This window comes from Heptranchias perlo, chromosome 3 (assembly GCF_035084215.1).
Source record: "Heptranchias perlo isolate sHepPer1 chromosome 3, sHepPer1.hap1, whole genome shotgun sequence".
Lineage (NCBI taxonomy): Eukaryota > Metazoa > Chordata > Chondrichthyes > Hexanchiformes > Hexanchidae > Heptranchias > Heptranchias perlo.
In genome coordinates this window covers 130,945,129-130,969,693 of record NC_090327.1, presented here as the reverse complement: position 1 = coordinate 130,969,693, position 24,565 = coordinate 130,945,129, and the positions used below count along the sequence as shown (strand labels likewise).

At 42.1% G+C, this 24,565-nt stretch overlaps 1 protein-coding gene and 1 non-coding gene across 3 annotated transcripts in view; one reads left to right on the top strand and one right to left on the bottom strand.

The window, feature by feature from the left end:
* nsmce2 (NSE2 (MMS21) homolog, SMC5-SMC6 complex SUMO ligase) overlaps window positions 1–24,565 on the bottom strand; it is a 208,254-nt gene that overhangs the window by 163,698 nt on the left and 19,991 nt on the right. For both annotated transcript variants that reach the window (XM_067981980.1, XM_067981981.1), the window contains exon 3: window positions 1,118–1,224. In XM_067981980.1, the coding sequence (XP_067838081.1) occupies window positions 1,118–1,224 (107 nt within the window). The remainder of the gene's footprint in view (window positions 1–1,117; window positions 1,225–24,565) is intronic.
* LOC137320302 (U4 spliceosomal RNA) lies at window positions 2,037–2,174 on the top strand. Its single transcript, XR_010962461.1, has one exon. It is a non-coding gene; the product is annotated as a U4 spliceosomal RNA (small nuclear RNA).

The window sequence follows — 24,565 nt, the reverse complement described above, 5'->3', positions numbered from 1 at the left end:
GAGGTTAAAAAAGCATACAGGCTTTATAAATAGATTGTAAACAATTTTACAACACCAAGTTATAGTCCAGCAATTTTATTTTAAATTCACAAGCTTTCGGAGGCTTCCTCCTTCGTCAGGTGAACGATGTGAAAATTTATAAATAGAGGCATTGAGTACAAAAGCAAGAAAGTTATGTTGAGCCTTTATAAAATGCTGATTCAGCCACAACTGGAGTATTGTGTCCAATTCTGGGCACCCAACTTTAGGAAGGATGTGAAGACCTTAAAGAGGGTGCAGAGAAGATTTACTAGAATTATTCCAGGGATGAGGGACTTCAGTTGTGTGGATAGACTGGAGAAGCTGGGGTTTTTCTCCTTAGAGCAGAGAAGGTTGAGAGGCGATTTGATAGAAGTGTTCAAAATTGTGAAGTGTTTAGATAAAGTAAATAAAAATAAACTGTTCCCATTGGTGGAAGGGTCGAGAACCAGAGGACACAGATTTAAGGTGATTGGCAAAAGAACCAAAGGCAGCGAGTAGTTATGATCTGGAACGCGCTGCCTGAAAGAATGGTGGAAGCAGATTCAATCGTGGCTTTCAAAAAGGAATTGAATAATTACTTGAAGGGAAAAAAATTGCAGGGCTCTGGGGAAATGGGACTAACTGGACTGCTCTTACAAAGAGCTGGCATGGGCTCGATGGGCCAAATGGCCTCCTTCTGCACTGTAACTGTTCTATGATTCTATGATTCCTCCTACCAAAATGCACTGCCTCACAATTATATTTATTTCTCATTGACACCTCCAGAGAAAGCACCATCCCCAAGATCAATATAAACAGAACTGGATTAGTCATCGGATGTGGCTACGAGTGGCTCAGCCTGCCTAAGTAAGCCAGTGAAGCAATTTTGTGATCACCAGGCTGAATGTACATACTTTCCTCAGGCGTTAGAAACTGTATTATAGCCAGATGCGTAGTTCTGAATGGCAAGCATAATCATTTTTCCAGCTGCTAAGAAATCCACCCATAAATAAAAATAGGGCTGATTCTGCAATACCCAGGAATCAGAGTCAATATAGCAGAACTGCTCACAAAAGTAGTGGAATATAAAGGCATCAGAGCAGCCTTGATCTCCTACCTGGTTTGTGACGTCATCCACAGCCTGTATGAACTGCTCAAGCTCTCGATCCATAGATACATAGTTTAGCATCAGGTCTTCCATGTTGCTTACTTCTTCTGAACCACCTAGAAAACAAACACATCAATAAATTATGACGGCATCAGCTGGTAATTAACCTCTAACTGATTTGATCATTGAAGCTTTAAGTGTATTAAATGTTTGCAATTTAAGTGCTTCTGGAACTTGAGGAAGCAAGAACTAGGTTCTGAAAGCATGTTCATTGTCTGGTGAACAGCAATTTGGGATGATAAAGCTTTGAACTCAAGCTTCTTTACACAAAGAGTGGTTAGAAGGTGAAATTCTCTGCCACAAATCATTGTTGAATCAGAGTCCATAAATTATGTTAGAGGGAAATTGGACAATTGCTTGAAAAAGAGGAATATTAAAAAAGGTCTGGGGAGTGAGCAGGAGAATGGAATTAGACTTCTCATATGGAGAAGAATACCAGTGCCGACTTGATGGGTGAAACAGCTGCTTCTTTGCTACAATATTCTATGATTCTGTATGAACATTCAACACATGAAGCTCTAACACACAGTTTTATACCAGTCCTACTATAAATGTCAAATAGCACCTATGTGACAAATATATAACCATGAAATGAACTGCAAAGACTCTCGGGGTTTTTAATTACATCTTTCAATTAACAAAATAAGTAAACTATTCTTTTTCATTAGATATTGAAGGATCTTCTGAGCCATTGCTTGAGGCTATGTCTGGGGTCTAGGGCACGGTTGTGACGTTTGGGTGCAAACCTGGTCCATCCCTTTAAGACCACAGAACAAGTACTATATGTAGAAATCCAGACAGTTGTAGATGCTTGTAAAATGTAGCTGAGGTCAGCAAATTGCTTGTAAATTTGTTACTTCACTAAACAATCTTTGCACAGTGACAGTATCGTAGCTAATGAGGTTTAACTGAGGTGTCATTATTGCTTATGGAAAACCTTTCCTAGATGAAAAGCATGGCTTTTTTTTTCTTATTGGGGTATTTAAACAGTATTTTGGGATCAAATTCCAGGACTCTGTAAAAGTCATAAATGAGTGGTCTTGATTATTAATAAATATTTCTTTACCAATGTAGTTAATTGTTATCTCTTGCCTTTTGTAAAGCCCAGGAAAAACAGGAAAGATAGTAATCAAGATATGCCAGGTTGGAGGTAATTAGTATTTAGCAGCACTGGGGGTTTGTTGAGTTAACAGCAGTGGGAAGTTTGCCCCGTACTTTAGTAGCACTGGAGGAGATGATCCTGGAACTTTGTAGCACTAGGGATGGTGGGTCCTGGGGGTTGGCAGCACTGTAGAGGGGTAACCTAAGATTTGGTAGAACTGGCAGGAGGGGGTAGGGCTTGAAATTAGCATTTTCTGTGAATGGCCAATCTTGCTGTCAATCATAAGCATCTGCAAAATTTACCTCAGGAAACATTATTTATCCAAGGGTTCCAAATTATTTGGGGGGGGGGGGGGGAGGGAAGGGCATAAAATTATGATAAAATACTTTATGTTGTCCGGTTATTATATAAAAATAATGTTCTCATGTTTTGATCTTTTATCACTCAACAAATAATTAGTGCTTCCCTCACCCACTGCAGCTATTAAACATATCTTACATAAACAGCGATTTGTCCTGGAATCTAAATGTATTCAATAGAGAAGAAAGGTGTTGAGTGTCAGTGGCTCCATCTCCCTCAGCTCCACTCATTTTGAAGATAAAAAGTCAATAGCTTTTGTGAGATTTTAACTCAAACTGTCCTAAATTCTTTGTCCAGTTTGTATTCAAATCATTTTCAAAAACAAATTGAAATATTGCTATACACAAAAGACACAATTCAACTTTTCCCACAGAGAAAATAAATAATAAAATGTTCTAGAATGGGAAGATTACCAAAAGCAAGCACAGGTGTGCAATCAATACTCAATCACCATAAATCAATGGCTATGATAACATATTGAACGTTATATAACGTTATATAGCATAAAACAGATCGTCCAACTCAATGAGCAATGCCACAGGAGATCTGTTTAAATTATATCCAGGCTTCCTATCAGTCACATTTCAGAAGTCACATTTTCTAATGCAAAAGTATACAGAAAAAGTATACAGAAACAAAGGCAGTTATTTGTAATGTACAGAAAAATTCTGCAGGAACAGAAAATACTGGAACTGGAATGTCTGTAGACTTAATGGGTCTCAGCAAACAAAACCTGGATTCTGATCTCCATTCTAAATCGTAATTAACCATTGAATGAACTAAGCCAGGGTTTACTTAACAATTAGACTTTGTAGTCTCAAAGGAATTCACGTACATTTTACATGATTTAATATTCCTGTCTTTATATCTAAAAGTGCATCACTAACTTACCATTAGCAGCGCCACAGAAATTGGCTATTATATATAAAAATACAGCACATCAAATTTTAATATGCAAGTTCCATGCCACACTTCCAAAAACAAGTATTTTGAGAGAGAAAAAAAAATTATTTGCAACTTCAGAGGAACTCTTCCCAGCAATACAAAATGCCTCATTCACCCAGGAATTAGCAATTGCACTTAAAAAAAAAGAGCAAGAAAGCCAAAGACAATGCCGTGTTCTTCTAACTCAGTCTGAAAATTTAATTGCATTTTCCAATTTGCACCATTTGCTCATCCAGCAATTAAACTCTGATTTATCTGAAACTGTTTACTTAACAACAATTAGATTTTATGACCTTTAAAGGACATTACTCCACCATAGCACCAGAATTAAAGTAACTGTCTTATTCTCCACGAGTTTCAATAGCTCAGCAACAACAGCAACAAAATATTCCTCTCAAATGAACTACAACCCTTTATGTACTATTCAAATGTGCATCTCCCATTTTTTTGTGTTATGAGCATACACTTCAAAAAAGTGTGTGGATGGGTGACCAAGTAAGTATGCAGATTTATTACTGCTTGCTTTCTTCAAAAAAAAACCACCACCTCACTAGTATACCCTGTTGATGTGTCTCTGCCACTGTTGTGGTTGACCAAGGAAAAATCTATAATGTTTCCCTCAACTTATACAGAGGGGATTAATTCTGAACACCAAAACACTTGATGATTTACCTTACCCAAAAGAGACTTTTCTTTGATATATTAGGAAAGTAAGTCATGGTGATAATAACCCTACTGCAGTTAACTACTGGTATCTCAAAAGTGTTAATGTATCACCTTCCTTAAAAATAAAATTATGTTGAAGTGTAAATACTGAAATTAAATACTACAAAATTAAAGTCATTAACTTCAGATGTGCTCCTTCCCTGTCAAATATCATCTGTTGAGTGGATAAAGCAGAACTCTACAGCGTATGAAGTCAGAACCAAGTAATCATGAATCCAGGGCGACAACTTACTGGGCACAGCCTTTACCAGCTGGCACCTGTGAGAATCCCTACGTGGTCAGTTTTCTGTAAAATATTAAAATGTCTTCGTGGCAAAGAAGCAGAATGCAAAATGGTTAGAAAGGGTTAATTAGTTAGTAACTGAGATTGATACAGGTGGCCTGGCCCTCCTGCTGGGCCATATGTTTGCGTAGTCAGCAGGTTTGCATGGTCTTATCAATGTAGAGTCTTTGATGTGATTCAAGGACTGGTCTGAATGTCTCCATGTTTATGGCAGATCAATATAGGTAACGAGCTTAGCCAAAGTTGAAAGACATTCCAGGTTGGGAGATAAGGAACAGAAGGAACAGGGAAGAACATTCCAAGTTGGAAGGTGAGGAAGTATCCCCTTTGATGTCTAACAGCAGCATGATCAGCACATGGACGATCTATGATTGGCCGGAAATAATGTAACCTCGCATGGCAACCTGTGCCCGGCTTATGATTGGTGTTGACCCTCGTTAAGTATGTTCCAACCCTATTCATCTGTATAAAAACGTGTGGATTTCTGTATGTTTTTGTTCTTGCTCTGCCAGCATAGAAGGACTCTATCAGGAATCCAAATCAATGCTGCAGACTAAGAACCCTGCTATTAAAGTTGTGCTGAACTTTAAAATGTATTCGACTTCAGTTTTTACTGAACCAGACTGAGGGGAAAGAATCCGGATCGTCACCTGCAATGAGGACTGATGAGGTTTGTCACAGATTACATCTTTTGAAATGAAGAGTGGTCCAAGGTATAAGTAAAAAAGGGCAGATCCAAATTGAAAATTAAATTCCTCATGGGCCAAACTGGCACAAGCCTCTGGCATCTCACTGTAAATGGGTGTCAGACAGTCTTATTATTTGTACTTCTACCTGGGCAACTTTTCAAAACTAATCACATCTTATTGCTTCAATACCTGCCAATCATGATGCAGAGGTACCTGGTACTTATGCCTGTTTTATAAATGTACTTCGAACTACTATATCAGTGTTTATATATTTTCAATGTAATGGATTATTTGTAAATACCTAGATCTAATTTAAACTCCACTTTGTTACAGCATTGTTATTTAATGTGGTTAGCATGTTTCAACAAAAAAGACAAGTCCAGTCATTTGTACACTTTTTAGAAAAGGTTTGTTGTGCTTAAGAATGGGATGGGAATGTGAATGTGGCATCAAGAAAGCTTTTTAACATTTAGTATCCATTATCAGCATGAAGGAATCCAAGACCAGAAATATTATGGGTTAGAGGCAGAATAAAGTTCCCTTTAATGCCATAATAATGTGCTTTAGCCAATAGAAACATTTGTTTCTTACTATAAAAAGCAACTAAGCATGCAGCTATTTCAGTGCAGATTGCTTCATTTTGCGTGGAAACAACACATAAATAACCTCAGCCACAGTGGCATCACAAATACTGGATTGCCAAATATGCATAGAAATGTGCACAGAGGAAAATCTTAGCATGCCAGAATCCAGAGAAAAGTGGGCAGGCCTAAAAGAGCACCCCCTATTGTCCCAGGGTAACACTCCCTTTTCTGAAATCAGTTGACTTGAAGCTTGAGATTGTCAATCCATGCTGAATTATGTGTAGTTTTATCCCATGAATTTGTAATCTCCATTAACTTGGTTGAAAGTGCTCAATTTCATTAGTACTCGTTCCACGATCAGAGAAACAAAGGTTTTGTCCCATCAGTCTGGGATGGATCTGGTACCAAAAGCAACAGAACTATGTGCTGACACATTTGCCACCCCTTTCCTGTAATTTCCCTATTTGAAATACTAATGTGCAACAGGTTTCATTCACAGTAACTAGAATGAAAGTATGCTGCTTTCAAAATGACAGTTATTTGGCAGATTTTCCCCCAATTTGCCATTTAAATATTTAGCAAGAAACAAACCATTTTTCCCAGTTGGCTTACATTTAAATATTTGAACATTAACAGCCTCATCTTTGATGTTACATTCACTATTTTAAAATATTCCATAAAAGTCAATTACTCCTATGTTTCAATTCTTCCATAACTTTTTTGCTGCTTAAATGTGAAACAACATCTGTTGTCAGCAAAGGTTTCAAGCGGTGCGACTTGATTCAGGCTCCTAACATAAACTAATGCACTTTATCCCTTAAAAATACTCATTGATCAGCTCATTTTTTCTCCCCACTGGAATGGGAGACGGAGATGAGGAGAAATTGTTTCTCTCAGAGGATCGTGAGTTTGTGGAACTCCCTTCCCCGGAGAACGGTGGAGGCAGGGTCATTGAATATTTTTTAAGGCTGAGTTAGACAGATACCCGATTAACAAGCGAGTCAAAGGTTATAGTAGATAGACTTGAAAGTAGGGTTGAGGTCACAATCAGATCAGCCATGATCTTATTAAATGGTAGAGCAGGCTCGAGGGGCCGAATGGCCTACTCCTGCTCTAAATTCGTATGTTTGTATGGAGGGATTACAAAGGAAAAAAGCTGCAACTTCTACACCTTATTTTCCCCCAAGATTCTGATTTCCCACTTTGTTCACATTCCCATGGTATGATGTATTTGGCAATCCAGCACTTGAGTGAGGCTGCTGTAGCAGAAGTTATTTATGCATTACTTCTGCACAGATGAACCAATCTGCACTAAAGATTGCTTCATACCAGTTAACTGTGTTCAGCTGCTTTTAATAGTAAGAAACAAGCAAATCTTTGTTTGCTTGACTTGTGTTGCACAATCATGTGCCATCTCACAACTCCACATAGCAAAGAAGCAAACAACTCAGCAAATACCATATTTCCTCTTAAGGCTTCCCCTTCATTTGAGACTTACATACCCACTCAAGGAAAGGGAATCTTTGCATCAACACAATAATTCAAGATGTTTATCCAATATGGCACTCAATTAATTCCAGACTATCAACCTTAGGCACAAACTTACCACAGATTATGAACGCAGACAGGCTGGCGCTGTTTTGTTTCCCAAGTACTTCCGTAGAAAAAATATTCACCTACCCTTATTGTACCTCTGGGGAGATATACAAGATAATAAATTTCAATCCCACTAGTCTATGAAAAATATTTATATTAAGCACTTTTAAATTGGTATCTTTTCCAATTTAAGACTTATGTTTACTGTTCAATTAGCCGAAGAATTTATAGATACACACACAAACGGTCACTTTTTATACTGCAACAATAAGTGCACGATGAGGAATGATACATCATGACATTACACTACTGGGTGTATTCTATAGACCATCAACTAGTGGGAAGGCTATAATGGATTTGCAGGGAAATTACAGAGAGGTCTAAGAATTATAGAGTTGTGATAATGGGGGATTTCAACTATCCTAATATAGATTGGGATAGTAATAGTGTAAAGGGCAAAGGGGGGAGGGGGTCAGAATTTCTGAAGTGTGTTCAGGAGAACTTTCTTGATCAGTATGTTTCTGTCCCAACGAGGAAGGAGGCATTGCTGGATCTAGTTCTGGAGAACGAAGAGGGTCAAATGGAGCAAGTGTCAGTGGGGGAACATTTAGGGAACAGTGATCATAGCATCTTAAGGTTTAGATTAGTTATGGAAAAAGACAAGGAGCAACGTAGAGTAAAAATACTTCATTGGAGGGCGGCCAATTTCAGTGGGTTGACAATGGATCTGGCCTGGGTAAACTGGAATCAAAAATTGGCAGGCAAAACTGTAATCAAACAATGGGTGGCGTTTAAAGAGATGGTTCAGGTACAGTCCAGGTACATTCCCACAAGGGAGAAAGGTAGGGCAACAAAAGCCAGAGCACCCTGTATGATGAAAGCAATAGAGAGTAAGATGAAGCAGAGAAAGGGGGCATATGACAGATGTTAAGTTGATAATAAGTGAGAAAGCTGAATATAGAAAGTACAGAGGAGAAGTAAAAAAGAAAATAAGAGGCGCAAAGAGAGAGTATGAGAATAGGCTGGCGGCTAACATAAAAGGGAATCCAAAAGTCTTCTCTAGGCATATAATTAGTAAACGGGTAGTAAGCGGAGGGGTGGGACCGATTAGGGACCAAAAAGGAGATCTATGCATGGAGGCAGAGGGCATGGCTGAGGCATCTGAATTTACCAAGGAAGAAGATGCTGCCAAAGTCACAGAAAAAGGAGGTAGTTGAGATACCAGATGAACTAAAAATTGACAAAGGAGGTACTAGAAAGGCTGGCTTTACTTAAAGTAGATAAGTCACCTGATCCGGATGGGTGCATCCTTGGTTACTGAGGGACGTACGGGTGGAAATTGCAGAGGTGCTGGCCATAATCTTCCGATCCTCCTTAGATGCGGGGGCTGTGCCAGAGGACTGGAGAATTGCAAATGTTACACCCTTGTTTAAAAAAGGGTATAAGGATAAACCCGGAAACTACAGGCCAGTCAGTTTAACCTCGGTGGTGGGGAAACTTTTAGAAACAATAATCCGGGACAAAATTAATAGTCGCTTGGACAAGTGCGGATTAATTAAGGAAAGCCAGTACGGATTTATTAAAGGCAAATTGTGTTCAACTAACTTGATTGAGTTTTTTGATGAGGTAACAGAGAGGGTTGATGAAGGAAATGCAGTTGATGTTGTGTATTCGGACTTCCATAAGGTGTTTGATAAAGCGCTGCATAATAGGCTTGTCAACAAAGTTGAAGTCCATGGAATAGAAGGGGCAGTGGCAGCATGGATACAGAATTGGCTAAGTGACAGGAAACAGAGAGTACTGGTGAATGGTTTTTCGGACTGGAGGGAGGTGTACAGTGGTGTTCCCCAGGGGTCGGTATTAGGACCACTGCTTTTCTTGATATATATTAATGACTTGGACCTGAATGTACAGGGCACAATTTCAAAATTTGCAGATGCCTCAAAACTTGGCAGTATAGTGAACAGTGAGGGGGATAGTGATAGACTTCAAGAGGATATAGACAAGGCTGGTGGAATGGACGGACACGTGGCAGATGAAATTTAACGCAGGGAAGTACAAATTGTTACATTTTGGTAGGAAGAACTAGGAGAGGAATTATAAAGTAAAGGACATAATTCTAAAGGGGGTGCAGGAACAATGAGACCTGGGGGTATACGCGCACAAATCGTTGAAGGTGGTAGGGCAGGTTGAGAAAGCGGTTAAAAAGTCTTAAGGGATCCTAGGCTTTATACATAGAGATATAGGGCCCGATATTACCAAGGCGGCGGTTTCGCGGCAGGGGGTCGATTGGGCGCGTGGGTAACGCGCCCAGTGAAATCAGTCTGCCCCACGCGCAATCACAGGCTGATTGAAGCCACTTACCTGTTGTTCCGGGTTCCCCGCTGCTAAGCTGCGCGGCGGGCGGACTGCGCATGCGCAGTAAGGTCTGTCAGCTGAAGGAGCTCTATTTAAAAGGGGCAGTCCTCCACTGACTGATGCTGCAAGAAATAGGAAAAATTACAACATGGAGCAGCCCAGGGGGAAGGCTGCTCCCAGGTTAATGATGCCTCACTCCAGCTCTTACTGGATGGGGTGAGGGGGGGGGGGGGGGGGGACACAGAGATCTTCCCCCCGGCGGGCGGGAGGAAGCGGCCTGCCTCTGCCACCAAGAAGGTCTGGCTCAAGGTGGCAGAGGAGGTCACCAGCACCACCAACATATCGCCCGCCTGCATACAGTGCAGGAGGCACTGCAGTGACCTAAGTAGGTCAGCCGAAGTGAGTACACTTACTCATTCCCCTACACTCCGTCTGCCACATCACCGCCCCCACCCCACATCTCCTTCTGCACTGCCAACACTACTCTGTCACATCACTCCTCACACCTACTCAAAGATCATCCTCATCTTACCTGCACTTACTCACCTCCCCAGTACTCATCCCACCACTACCACTCAACCCAATCCTCATTCAATCTCATGGCTCTATCTCATACTCACCCTCTCATGCATCTCTTTCACAGTCAGCCTCACTCAACCTGCCACTATCTGTGCTGCAGCCACAGGGCATGCATCACATATGTGTAGTAGGAAGCGTAAGGCAAATGTGTTGTGAGCATGAAGGGGATGCACAAGGGTGTTTGAGGGTTTGTCATGGTTTTTACTTATATTTAATTTCTGACCAACTCACATTACAAATTACATTGGCACCACTACTGCCACGTCTTTACGAATCTTGTCTGGTTTGTGCAATAATGCCCTTTCCTGAGGATCGCAATGAAGACCCACAACTGATGCCACCCATTGTGTCACTGCAGAGTGGGTGTAGGTGTATTTGCAGGGCTCTTTTGTGCAGACAACTGAGAGACGTCGACGATGTCCCCGGTGGCACCCTGGAAGGATGCGGAGAAGTTGTTGAGGGCAGAGATGACTTTGACAGCGACAGGTAAGAAGATGGTGCTCGGGCCAGCCGGGAGCAGCTCGGCATGAAAGAGGCTGCAGATGTCCACGACTGCATGTCAAGTGACTCTGAGCCTCCGTGTGCACTGCTGCTCAGAGAGGTCCAGGAAGCTGAGCCTCGGTCTATGGACCCTGTGGCGAGGGTAGTGCCCTCTGCGACCCATCTCTCTCTGCGATTGCCCTCCCTCCTGCTGTGCAGGTGGATGTGTCACAGCACTGTGTTGTGGAGCTCCACGTGTCAGAGGTGGACGGCGTGGCTGGCGATGCTGTTCGCCCTCCGAGGAGGTCATGACTGCAGCTATGGCGGCCCCCATCCGGAAGATGCACATCTCAGGGGGTCCTCTAGGTAGGTACATGTGTTTGGACACCGGGGTATGTGTGCAAGTTGGTGAATTTTGCTAGCAGGAGGGTGGTGGAGGCCAAACTTTGTCCAAGGTGACAGAGTGGCCTCCTGCAATGAGTGAGGGTCTTCCCCCCCCCCCCCCACCTGTCAAATGGACCTTTGCAGCTGCCACAGGCTGATGCCTGCAACATGTCCATTTGAACTGGGAGTGTTTCCCCCAATACGGGAAACAGTCCTAGTTGTTTGCAAAATCCCAACCCTCCTAAAATATCATGTTAATCAGGTCTCTAAACGACCTGAAATACCTAAATAAATACCTTAAGTGGAACCCCGCCGGCTTTAATTGCCGGCGGGAGTCCCCATGCGGGGGCTGCGCGCGCATGTCAGCGCATCAGTGGGGAACCCAGAAATGGGGCAGGTTGGAGCCGGGCTCCGGATCCGCCCCGGGAATCCCCGATTTTCGTAGCCCCCCCCCGCCAGGAACGCAACCGATCGCGGGTGCTAAAATCGAGCCCAGAGAGTACAAAAGCAAGGAAGTTATAATGAACCTTTATAAAACACTGATTCGGCCACAACTGGGTATTTTGCCCAATTCTGGGCACCGCACTTTAGGAAGGATGTGAAGGCCTTAAAGAGGGTGCAGAAAGGATTTACTAAAATGGTTCCAGGGATAAAGGATTTCAGTTACGTGAATAGACTGGAGAAGCTGGGGTTGTTCTCCTTAGAACAGAAAAGGTTGAGAAGAGATTTGTAAACAATTTTACAACACCAAGTTATAGTCCAGCAATTTTATTTTAAATTCACAAGCTTTCGGAGGCTTCCCCCTTCGTCAGGTGAACGATGTGAAACACGAGAAGAGATTTGATAGTGGTGTTCAAAATCATGAAGGCTCTAGACAGAGTAGGTGGAGAGAAACTGTTCCCATTGGCAGAAAGGTCAAGAACCAGAGGACATAGATTTAAGGTGATTGGCAAAAGAACCCAAGGTGACATGAGGAAAAACTTTTTTTGTTTACACAGCGAGTGGTTATGTTCTGGGATGTACTGCCTGAGGGGGTGGTGGAGGAAGATTCAATCGTGGCTTTCAAAAGGGAATTGGACAAGTACTTGAAGGGAAAAAATTGCAGGGCTATGGGGAAAGGGTGGGGGAGTGGGACTAGCTGGATTGCTCTTGTAGAGAGCTGGCACAGGCTCGATGAGTCGAATGACCTCCTTCTGTGCTGAAACCATTCTATGATTTATATTAACTAATCTGTTCTCTCAATAGATTTTTTGTTTCAGATTTCCAGCATTTTCAGTTTTTTTATTTTTATTTGAATCTCTCATAACTGCATTAGATCAATAGCCACAGCCAATAAACACAGACGATGCTTGGGCCAGGTCTGGACCTCCTGTGTGCCAGTATATTTTGAATTGAATAGCTTGGTCATTTAAATATATTAACACGATCAAGCCACCTAACTTCATAGCAGCATTTTGTAGCCCCATCAACTGTGGAGTTAGCATCTGATGCATAGCAGCCAGCAAGGGTTCATTCCTGCAGCTGTACCTGATTTTAACCCATTACTGTAGTAAGAGGAAATTATAAAATACCTCAAGTAAAACTGCTTTATTCTTAATCACAGAAATGCTAACCTATCTTTCGCATTTTCACATTGTTTTTATTTCAGATTTCTAGCATTCAATGTTTTTTTCTTTTTATCTGAACAAAATCTATAACTTCCCATCTGGACAAGAACAAAATGCTCTAACATTGCAATGAATTCCCAGAACCACACCTTTATTTCCCTATCTGCAGTATACATATTTATATTAACTACACAGATACAAAATACTACAATTCACAATGACCAATTGGTATAGTAAATAACTTTATCTTATTGTTTGAAGCACAAATGTATTAGCACTACTTATAATTTATTGCTTTACCCTATACTATACATACCAACCGTCAGCACTTCACGTCAATAGTCAGCGTATTCGGGGCCCAGTCGGCATGTCAGTGTTTGCCAACAAAAACAGTACCAAGCTCCCCTCTGGTCCCCTGCTCCTCCTCTCAACATGCCACTAACACTAATGGCAAGGATTGCACAGTCTGTATATTGTGGTTGGGAATTCTCACAAAAAAGTACAAGTCACTGGACTTGGATAAGGGCGCAGCGGGGGATGGATGGTGAGGGGAGGGAGCGAATGGATGGCAATCTCTGTAACCTCCTCCAGCACTACAGCCTCTCTGTTCGTCTGGCTCAGGCCTCGAGTGCACCACCATCATTAATGGACATGCCTTCAGCTCCCTGGGCCCCATGCTCTGGAATTCCCTCTCTATACTTCTCCACCTTCCTCTCCTCCTTAAAGTTTATGGTCACCCCACTTAATATCTCCTCCTTTGGCTTGGCATCCATTTTTTGCCTTATCCCTCTGAAGTGCCTTGGGACACATTTCCAAGTTAGAAGCATTATATAAATACAAATTATTGTTGCTGTCGTTGTTAAGGGGATGGGAGGGGTCCAATGAATGGCACGGGAGGAGCAGAATGCATGACAGTAAAGAAAGTAGATTGAATAGCACTGAAAAGGAGTAGCTGGCAGTGAAAAGAGGGAATGGATGGCAATTAAGAGGAAGGAAGGGGAGTATGGATGACACTGAAAGGGGATGCAAACGGATGGCAACAAAGGATAGGGGGAAATTGATGGTAATGAAAGGGAGAGAGAATTGGACAGAATCTGGAAGCAGTGCTGGGGTGGGGGCAAGATGATGAGCAGCATTTTGGGGAGCGATGGGGTAGAAGCTTGAGTTGTGGTTTGAGCTAAGAACCAGCATTAGTAGAGATGGAGTGGGGAGGAACAGTGATAGTATGAACTGGGAGGGAACAGCAGGCAAAGAGTGCCAGAATGAACAGAGCGAGGGAGCAAAAGAAAAGTACGTGCTTTTATCCCCCCTCCAATACAAGTCATATATACCTACCACTTGAGTTACAAAACTCATAGCTATTTGTTTTGCAATGTCAGGGCCACTCAAGTGGTCAGCTTTTTGGGTGACTGTGTCAGCTTTTAAGAAGCTGTTTTTGCTTGTTCTTTAGGTTGGGATCTATGATATTACTGGGTTGCTTCATTTTAAATAGTGTTTCAGAAATCTTGTCATTTCTGTTACTTCTCCACACACAACCCCCCCCCCCCCCCCCCCACACACCTCTACTGACTGTGGTGACTCACGTAGGTTAAAGCTCCACAGGCATAGGCTGCCTTCTGGGGTACCTTGTGCAACAAGCCATTCCTCACATGTTGAGTCTAAACAGTGATTGTCAGCAGGCTGTTCTACGATGGGAGCTAAGCCTAATCCTGTTCTCATCTGATGTGTGCACAGGCACAGAGGCAGAGCAGTGGGTCACTGGACAGTGATCAGGAACAGGAACCCAGCTGTTTTTTTCCTCCCTGGTCTGGAAGATTCTGAGGCCTGCTCTATTGCCTCACCACTGTCCCCAGCTCGGATCAGCTAATTCAGCACAGGCAGGGATCAAGCCTGGAACCTTCCTGGGTTGTATGGCTAGTAGCGAATCACACAAATGACTAGACTGCATCCCCAGTGGCACGGTTGGTAAATATGGTTTGTGATTTTGTTTAGCTCCCTCACACTGCTCAGTAACTCTAGTTAGCCAGTTCACCTGACAAGGTCATTTATCATGACTTCACCAGCACAATTTTAGAAACGGCAGACAAAATGTATAAAATGGACATTAAAATGAATCACAATTCTTTGTAACCGTTTCATATGGTACAAAGTTCTGATCTGATGAAGGCACAGATTCTTTAATATATCAAAATCAGTAAATGTGGGCAGATGACTGACTGCCGTAGTCTGTTGGAAACACAGCTGAATGGTCAAAATCAGCATAGAAGGTAGTCAGCTCACGGTGACCAAATTAGCCATTTGCAGTTTCCTTTTATTACATTTTTGGGTTTGTGCGCTAAATATTTTCTCAGGGTCACTGTCACTGGCCACTCCCATAAATGGGCTTTGCATCCACTATGATCATGAGTGTGCCTTTTTCTATCCAATAGCTAAGTAAACAGTAGCAAGTCCCAGGGATTGTAATACAGAACCCTTATCCTGCACACTGGCTACTATTACCATGTGATTCTCCTCTCTTCCAAAACTGCCTGGATACGAACGCTTGCTAAACCGAGATTCAGACTTTGAATCAACAAATGGTTTTATTTACATAAGGCAGATGAATAAACAGTAAACAGTGAAATATATATTCGCCTACCCTTTTCCATACATAATAAAGATGCCACTCACTTCTCTCTAAACATAAAGAATAAAAAACCTTGCATTTATATAGTGCCTTTCACGATCTTAGGACGTCCCAATGCGCTTCACAGCCAATGAGATATTTTGAAGTAATGTAGGAAATGCAGCAGCCAATTTGCACACAGCAAGATCCCACAAACAGCAATGAGATATATGACCGGATAATCTGTTTAGGGATGTTGGTTGAGGGATAAATATTTTGCCAGGGGAAAACTCCACTGCTCTTCTTCGAGTAGTGGCATGGGATCTTTTACTCAGAGGGCAAATGGGGCCTCAGTTTAACGTCTCACCTGGCACTTCCAACAGTGTAGCACTTCCTCAGTACTGGCACTGGAGTGTCGGACCAGATTACGTCTTTAAACAGAAATTTACTCACAGCAGCCTCAATCTAGCCAAACCCTCTTGATAGGCTGACTGAAAACTTTAAAAACACACAGCTCTGAAACTGTTGGCTGAGACAGTCAAACACCAACCACAAACTGATCTTCAGATAAACCAGGCTTCTCAAATAATTACAATCCAATCTCCTTTGAAGTATCCGGAAACAAAAGGAAATAGATAGCTGCAGTGCTCAATTACATTAATTTAAACAACTATTCATCAGTATGAATGGATAGCCAACTTTGACAATGGCAAAGAACTTTGGATCTTAACCATTGCTCCCATTTTCTCAGATTGCAGGTGCTGGTAATGGAGGATGGCTGCACCAGAGCCACTGGGAGTGGGGGAGGTGCGGGCTGGTGCTTTGGGTGGAGATCGCCTATCGGTACACAGCCAGCAGGGTGGTCGGCACCCCTGGGGTCTACCCATCTTTCTCCGCCACGTTCCTGGGCCACAAGAGCCTTCTCCTCTCTGCCAGATTTTCCATGCTTCCCTCCCCCTCTGATATTCTAATGTAACCATTTACCCCTCCTCTGGGCCCCTCTTTTGCTTTTTTTACTTGTCACATTACTAACCCTCCTTTGCCTTGCTCCATCATCCCTTTCACCATTTAATCACTCCTGCCCTTCACCCCATCACAGACCTTCCCTTTTGTTCTTTCCTCCCCACCTCACATTTTTTTGCTGGCTCTGTACTTGCTTAAAAACTGTTAATCTCGAACATCTTCCAGTTCTGATGAAAGGTCATCGACCTGAAACGTTAACTCTGTTTCTTTCTCTCCACAGATGCTGCCTGACCTGCTGAGTGTTGTCCAGCATTTTCTGTTTTTAGATCATTAAATGCAATGGTCCTGGTCAATTAAATAGTTCACATCTCAGGCCATTATTATATTAACAGAAAATGCTGGAAACACGCAGCAGGTCAAGCAGCATCTGTGGAGAGAGAAGCAGAGTTAACACATCAGGTTGATGACCTTTCATCAGAACTAACATCTATTATTGTGGTAGTGGTAGAAACTCACACTTTGTGGAGTCCTTTCTAGCCAACTTGTCTGGACTGGGCTGAATCGATATTAACCCTTTACGTGCTGTTTCTAGCAATACAAAATACAAGTTTTAAAAAAGTCAAGACAGGCAAAAAGTACTTTTTTGTCACACCTTTATACTGCAAACTGTTAATCCTGATGCAATAGATGGCTGCAAACAAAGGATGAAATTAAATATACTCTGATACCTCAATTACTGTGAAAACCAAAACCCTTATTCAGTAAAGCCACAGAGGTTTTGAATCCCCCATCTATAGATGTGAGGTTACTTTGAAGAGGAAGTACGTTCAACTTGCAACACAATTCCAAATTACCACAGCAAATTAGCAAGGCAATGTCATGATCAAAGCTCATCATTAAAATTCTTAATCACAGTTCAATTTGATGCCATCACCCAAAGCAATATAACTGTCTTAAAAAGATGATTAAAATACAAAATTAAAATTCATTATTTGAATAATGCCAGATTCAGATAAAAACAGATCAAAATATGACCCTGAGCTTCTAATTCAGAGTGAATGTGCAATGAAGGCACTGGCCTGGTTGATTCAAGAAAAAGGACATTTAATGTTGTCACAATTGTTCTTCGATTCCCATTCTGACATGTTTGGAATATAGTTTGCGGGGTATAACGGTATTTGAACGGTCTTCAGTTTTCTTCCTCACTTATACATATATTTCCACTGTTCATCTTTAGATGTTTTCTCCCTCACACACACTTCTAATTCTGCTTTCCAATTCTATTCTTTTCCTTTCATTCTTTGTCATTTCAGCTTCTCACTTTTATCCTTCTTTGTTTACTCTTCTGTCAGATCTTAGGATCAGCTAGAACTAGCTGAGTTCACTGGACATCAAAGCCTATGGACCCTGACATCATCCCGGCTGAGATGTTGAAGACCTCTGCACTAAAATTAGCCATGTCCATCACCCGCCCCTTCGCCAAGCTATTCCAGTGCAGTTATAACACTGGCAAAAGCAGGACAAATCTAAGCTGGCAAATTACCACCCTATCAGCATTCTCTCAATAATCAGCAAATTGATGGAAGGAGTCATCAATAGTGCTGTCAAGCGACACCTACTCATCGATAACCTTCTCGCTGACACTCAGATTAGATTCCGCCAGAACCACTCAGCTCCAGAAATCTTCATAGCCTCAATGCAGACATGGACACAAGAACTGAATGCCAGAGGTGAGGGCAAAGTATCTGTCCTTGACATTACGGCAGCATTTGACTGAGTATGGCACCCAGGAGCCCTACCAAAACTGAGGACAATAAGAGTCAAGAGGAACTCTCCAGGGGCGAGAGTCATACCTGACACAAAGGAAGATAATTGTGGTTATTGGAGGCCAATCATTGCAGCCCCAGGACTTCCTCAGGGAAGCATCCTTGACCCATCCATCTTCAGCTGCATTATCAATGAACATCTCTCAATCATATGGTCAGGAGTGGGGCATGGTCACCAACTATTCCACAGTGTTCAGCTCCACTCACCTCTTGTGATAATGAAGCAATTGACTTACACCTACAGAAGGACCTAGTCAACATTCAGGCTTAGGCTACGTAGCAGGTAATATCTGTGCCATGTAAGTGTCAGAAAATGACCATCTCCAACAAGGAAAGGACCAACCACCAACCCCTGACCTTCAACAACACTACCATTGCAGAGTTCCCCACCATCAACATCGCGAAAGGTGAACGCTGATCAGAAGCTTAACTACACTAGCCAAATCAACAAGGTTGCTACAAGAGCAGGACAGAGACTGGGTACTCAAGAACAAGTGGCTTACCACCTGACCTCTCACAGCATCTGCACCATATACAACACTCAAGTCTGACGGAATAGTCGCCATTGGCTAGGATGGGTACAGCAACATTCAAGGTACCAACACTGAAGAATCTTGACACCATGCAGGACAGAGCAGTCTGTGATCAGCACTCTTGCTGCTACAACCTGCACCGTGCTCAAACTCATCACTGACAGCAGCTACAACAAAGAGCCCCAATTCAGGCACCATCCAACTGCCTCACCTTTCCCTGTATGGTAATGCTCTCTCTTCTGCTTCAGGGTGAGACAAGAGTGAGATTTTATCATACTCTTTTGGCTCAAATTCGAGTTCCCAAAATTATAGTTCCCAACTGTCCTTAGTGTTACCCCAGTCGTCTACTCAACCAGGTACCATAATTGAGCCAGGCTGCCTGCTCAATCATCAGATTACTGAGTTTACCACAGAGAATTCACTTAGTTCCAATCTCCCATCAGCAGGCAAGTCACCTTGCAGCCAACCTAATCCCAATAAGAAGGATAATCATTACTTGACCATTAGACAACTAACGAGTGTCAGTTTGATCCTTCACTAAGCAGATAGCAGGTACCAGAACTCCTCCAGATTGTCAAGATGGCAGCACAACTCACTTCAAAATGTGCAAGTGCATTGCAACCATACTCCTGAGCACAGCATGAATAATGTACCAAAATTTATTGAATTTCACCAGTTACAGTTTGTGTGCCTCTCTGAAAACCCAATCAAGGTAAACATCATACACATATTAAAAATCTTGCATGTGTTTGCATTTCCTGTTTGCACCACTTCTTCTATTATATATTCCAAGTTCACATTTATTATAGGTTTTGTCCATGTAAAATCTGATTCCACAATACGGCCACTGGGTTCAAAAATTTTCTCAAAATGCTTTCTGAAAATGTTTTTCATTCCCATTTGTTTCCTCAGTAACTAGAATTCCTAACATCAGAAATAAGGGTTTAAACAAAACAAAAAAATTCAAAAATCAAATATTTAATCGCCACATGATTAAATTTAGCCACTGAATTGACTTTTAATCCATTCACTAAAGTTTTTATTTCAAGGCCGAAGCCTCTCCCGAAAGCCTGGCCTTGGAGTAGATATTTCTGCCCGCACCTGTGACTTTCTATTTGAATGCTGTAGTTTGAGCATGTGCAGTTTAGACGCATCAGTACCGTTCAAACAGCTGTACAGATACTAAATTTTTCTTCTGCTTCTTCACTTTCTGCTTAGTAGCTTTTCTTCAAATAATTTTGAAAAACGGGAGGACAATTTTTTTTTAAAAAAACTTACATTTATATAGCATAATCAGACAAAGATTGACACCAAGCCAAAGGAGGGGTGACTAAAAAGCTTGGTGAAAGAGGTAAATTTATGGAGAGTCTTAAACGAGGAGAGTTGGAGAGGCAGAGAGGTTGAGGGAGGGAATTCTAGAGCTTGAGCCTAGACAGCTGAAGCTATGGTCTTAATTGGAGCAAAATTTATATTAAAACTGGGGGTCTGAAATTAATGGAAAGGAAAGTTGGGATAGGGTGTTTAACGGGCAGCCGATATGCTAGCGCCATTTTTCTGCCACTGTGAAAAGCAAAAAATCAGCCCCGTAGGCTTTTATACCTGGCTTTCTTTTACTTTTTGAAACTTGCCATGCAGTGGCTGGCCTCCCAATGGGGCATCGATCTTCTTACTATTTCCAGGTACTTAACCTCAGCTCAAAATACTTCCCTTCTTGCTTCAATGAAAGCAAAAAGCAACTCTGGGCCAAAGCCAAGTCGCCAAACATCATGTTTCAGTGCTCAACCTGGGAAACAGTGCACAGCTAATGCACAGATTAAGCAGGCCTCCCATCAGCACTGCATGATTTGTTTTCCATTTTAATTAAAGGAGGAGCACTTAGGTCTATGAATGAAATAACACAGCCACTTTACAACCTTATTGTCTAATATTCACTTGGCATTTGTCTTTTTCATCTTTCCACATTTCTTTTGTTTAAATAGTGAACATTGATGATATCGTCAGGGTTTGGAAAAGTTACTGAGATCAAGTGTGTGTGGAAGCTGAATTCAAATACAGCAGGTAAAATGGCATGGATCATCAAAACATCTGCCTTTTGACTGTACCTTTTCTGATGCTACTTCAGCTCTCCGTACCCTTCAGCTCAGTAACACATCTACCACAGTTATCCTAATTTGATCACCAGCAATGTTTGTATAGCACTCCCATTTATAGGGATTTCGGTATTGACCTAAATAGGGACACAAAAAGAAATTGATAAAGACACTAATTCACTACTTCTATGGGATTTTTAAGATACCAACAAACTACTAAAATGAGCATCTAGATTTTGGAGGAAATACAATCTCGTATTTTCAGAGAACTTCACTGGTAATTTTGTTGCATTATCTTGGAGCTAGTATAGTAGGACAAGAACAGCAATGTTATGGAGACACCACCAGCTGAAATTTCCCCACCCAAGTCGTGACTAGGATTTATATTGCTGTTCCTTCATCGTCGCTGGGTCAATATCCTGGAATTTCCTACCAAACACCATTGTGGGAGCTCCATCATCATAAGAACTACAGCATTTCAAAGAGATGGTCCACCGCCACCTTGTAACAGCATCTAGGAATGGGCAATAAATGTGGCCGTGCCAATGTCACCTGCATCCCAAGAACAAATAAACAAAGAACTTGGGGATTGAGAGAAAAGCAGCTAATAAAGACTAAGGAAAAGTCAAACAGTGGGAGATCATATTTTAAATTCACTCCCTTATATTAGCATATTATAAGAGAATGAAAGCAAAGAAATGGCAAAAAAAACAGCAGCAAACTCAGCAAAGGCTTGCATGAAAAATGTGTGAACAGGAGAGTATAGACATTGGAGCTCAGCAACATAGTCCATAGAACCATAGCAAAGATACAGCACAGAAGGGGGCCATTCGGCCCATCGTGTCCACGCCGGCTCGAAGAACAACCAGGTGCCCATTCTAATCCCACCTTCCAGCACCCGGTCCGTAGCCCTGCAGCTTACAGCACTTTAGGTGCAGGTTCAGATACATTTTAAAAGAGTTGAGGGTCCCTGCCTCTACCACCAATTTGGGCAGCGAATTCCATACACCCACTGGGTAAAAATGTTTTTCCTCATGTTCCCTCTAATCCTTCCACCAATCAGCTTAAATCTATGTCCTCTAGTTCTTGAACTCTCCGCTAAGGTACTTCCTGTCTACTCAATCTGGGCCCCTCATAATTTTGTACACCTCAATCAAGTCTCCCCTCCGCCTCCTCTGCTCCAAGGAAAACAACCCCAGCCTAACCTATCTCTCCTTGTAGCTGCAATTTTCAAGCCCTGGCAACATGCTTGTAAATCTTCTCTGCACTCTCTCCAGACCAATTACGTCCTTCCTGTAATGTGGTGACCAGAACTGCGCACAATACTCCAGCTGTGGCCTTACCAGCGTTTTATACAGTTCCATCATTACATCCCTGCTTTTGTATTCTATACCTCGGCTAATAACGGAGAGCATTCCGTATGCCTTCTTCACAACCTTATCTACCTGTACTGCCACCTTCAGGGACCTGTGCACATGCACTCCAAGGTCTCTCACTTCCTCTACCCCTCTCAATATATTCCCGTTTACTCCGTATTTCCTTTTATTGTTTGCCCTCCCTAAGTGCATTACCTCACACTTCTCCGGGTTGAACTCCATTTGCCACTTTTCCGCCCACTCCACCAATCCATTGATATCTTCTTGGAGTCTACAGCTATCCTCTTCACTATCGACTAAATGGCCAATTTTTGTGTCGTCTGCAAATTTGCCAATCATGCTCCCTACATTCAAGTCCAAATCATTAATATATACCGCAAACAGCAAGGGACCCAACACTGAGCCCTCTGGCACACCAATGGAAACGGGTTTCCATTTGCAAAGACATCCGTCGACTTTTACCCTTTGTTTCCTGCTACTGAGCCAATTTTGAATCCAATTTGCCACATTTCCCTGTATCCCATGGGCTTTTGCCTTTCTGACCAGTCTGTCATGTGGGACCTTGTCAAATGCCTTACTAAAATCCATGTAGACAACATCCACTGCACTACCCTCATCAATCCTCCTTGTCACTTCCTCAAAGAATTTAATCAGATTTGTACGGCATGACCGTCCCTGAACAAATCCATGCTGACTATCCCTGATTAAACCATGCCTTTCCAATTGACAGTTTATCCTATCTCTCAGTATTGATTCTAATAGTTTGCCCACCGCTGAGGTAAGGCTGACCGGCAATAATTGTTTGGCCTTTCCCTCGTACCCTTTGTAAACAATGGTACCACGTTTGCAGTCTTCCAGTCCTCCGGTACCTCCCCTGCATCCGCTATTTCCTCCCTGGCTTCCTTCAACAGCCGAGGAAACAATCCATCTGGCCCTGGTGACCTATCAACCTTCCAGGATTCCAGTCCCTCTAGTACTTACTCTCTTGTTATGTTTACCGTATCCAATATTTCACACCTCTCCTCTTTAACTACTACGTCCAGATCATCCCTTTCTTTTGTGAATACGGAATCAAAATATTCATTTAAAACCCTACCCACATCCTCTTCCTCTACACACAAGTTACCCTCATCATCCCTGATAGGTCCCACCTTTTCCTTAGCTATCCTCTTGTTCTTAATGTTCTGATAAAACATCTTTGGGTTTTCTTTAATCTTACTAACTAATATTTTTTCATGCCCTCTCTTTGCTTTCCTTATTTCCTTTTTTACATCATCCCTGTACTTTCTATACTCCTCTAGGCTTTCTACAGTATTTCGTTTTCTGTGACAGTCATAAGCTTTCTTTTTCTGCTTTATCTTGCCCCGTGTACTATAGTTGGTCATGCTATGACCTTGATGAGGCACAAGTTAATGAACAAAACACAACTAAACTCTTTACTTTCTATCTGTGATCAACAAATGAATTTAAAATATCCAATCAGCAGATGACCTTATTGCTAGGTTAAGGTGGTACAAGATATGAAGACACAGCCCTTGTTTTCCAACCAGCAGATCTGGACAGTGTGTCCTGTGTCTGCAAGCACCCTCAGTACTGCCACTAGTTTAGCCATTAAGATGTGCCCTCCCCCTCTCTTTGGCACAGTATCTTGCAGAGGCATCCCTTCAAGAGTCAGCTTGGCTCAGTGGTACCTCGTACCTCTGAGTCAGGAGGTCATAGGCTCAAGCCCTACACCAGCACTTGAACACATAATCTAGGCTGATACTTCAGTGCAGTACTGTGGAAGTGCTGCACTATCGGAGGTGCCATCTTTCAGATGAGATGTTAAACTGAGGCCCCATTTGTGCGTTCAAGTGGACATAAAAGATCCCATGGCACTATTCGAAGACAAGCAGCAGAGTTCTTCTGGTGTCTTGGTTAACATTTATCTCTCAACCAACACCATCAAAAAACACACATTAATTGGTCATTTATATTCTTGCTATTTGCAAATTGGCTGTCATATTGTCTACTTTACAACAGTAACTTCACTTCAAAAGTAATTAATTGTCTGTGAAGCAGTTTGGGAAGTTCCAAGGATGTAAAAGGCGCTATATAAACGCAGGTCCTTTCTTTGTTCAAAACTCCACCGTAAAACTTATGTAGTCAGAAAAATACTTATTCTGAAGCTATAGATATGGTAGCTTTTCCAATCTATTCGTGATTTAAAATTCCCTTTTGTGTTCTCCTCACACCATACTAGGTTGAGAAAATGGATAGGTGGTTTTCTTGCTTGCCACATGACCACAAGGAAGTTTCTGTCGCCTGGTTT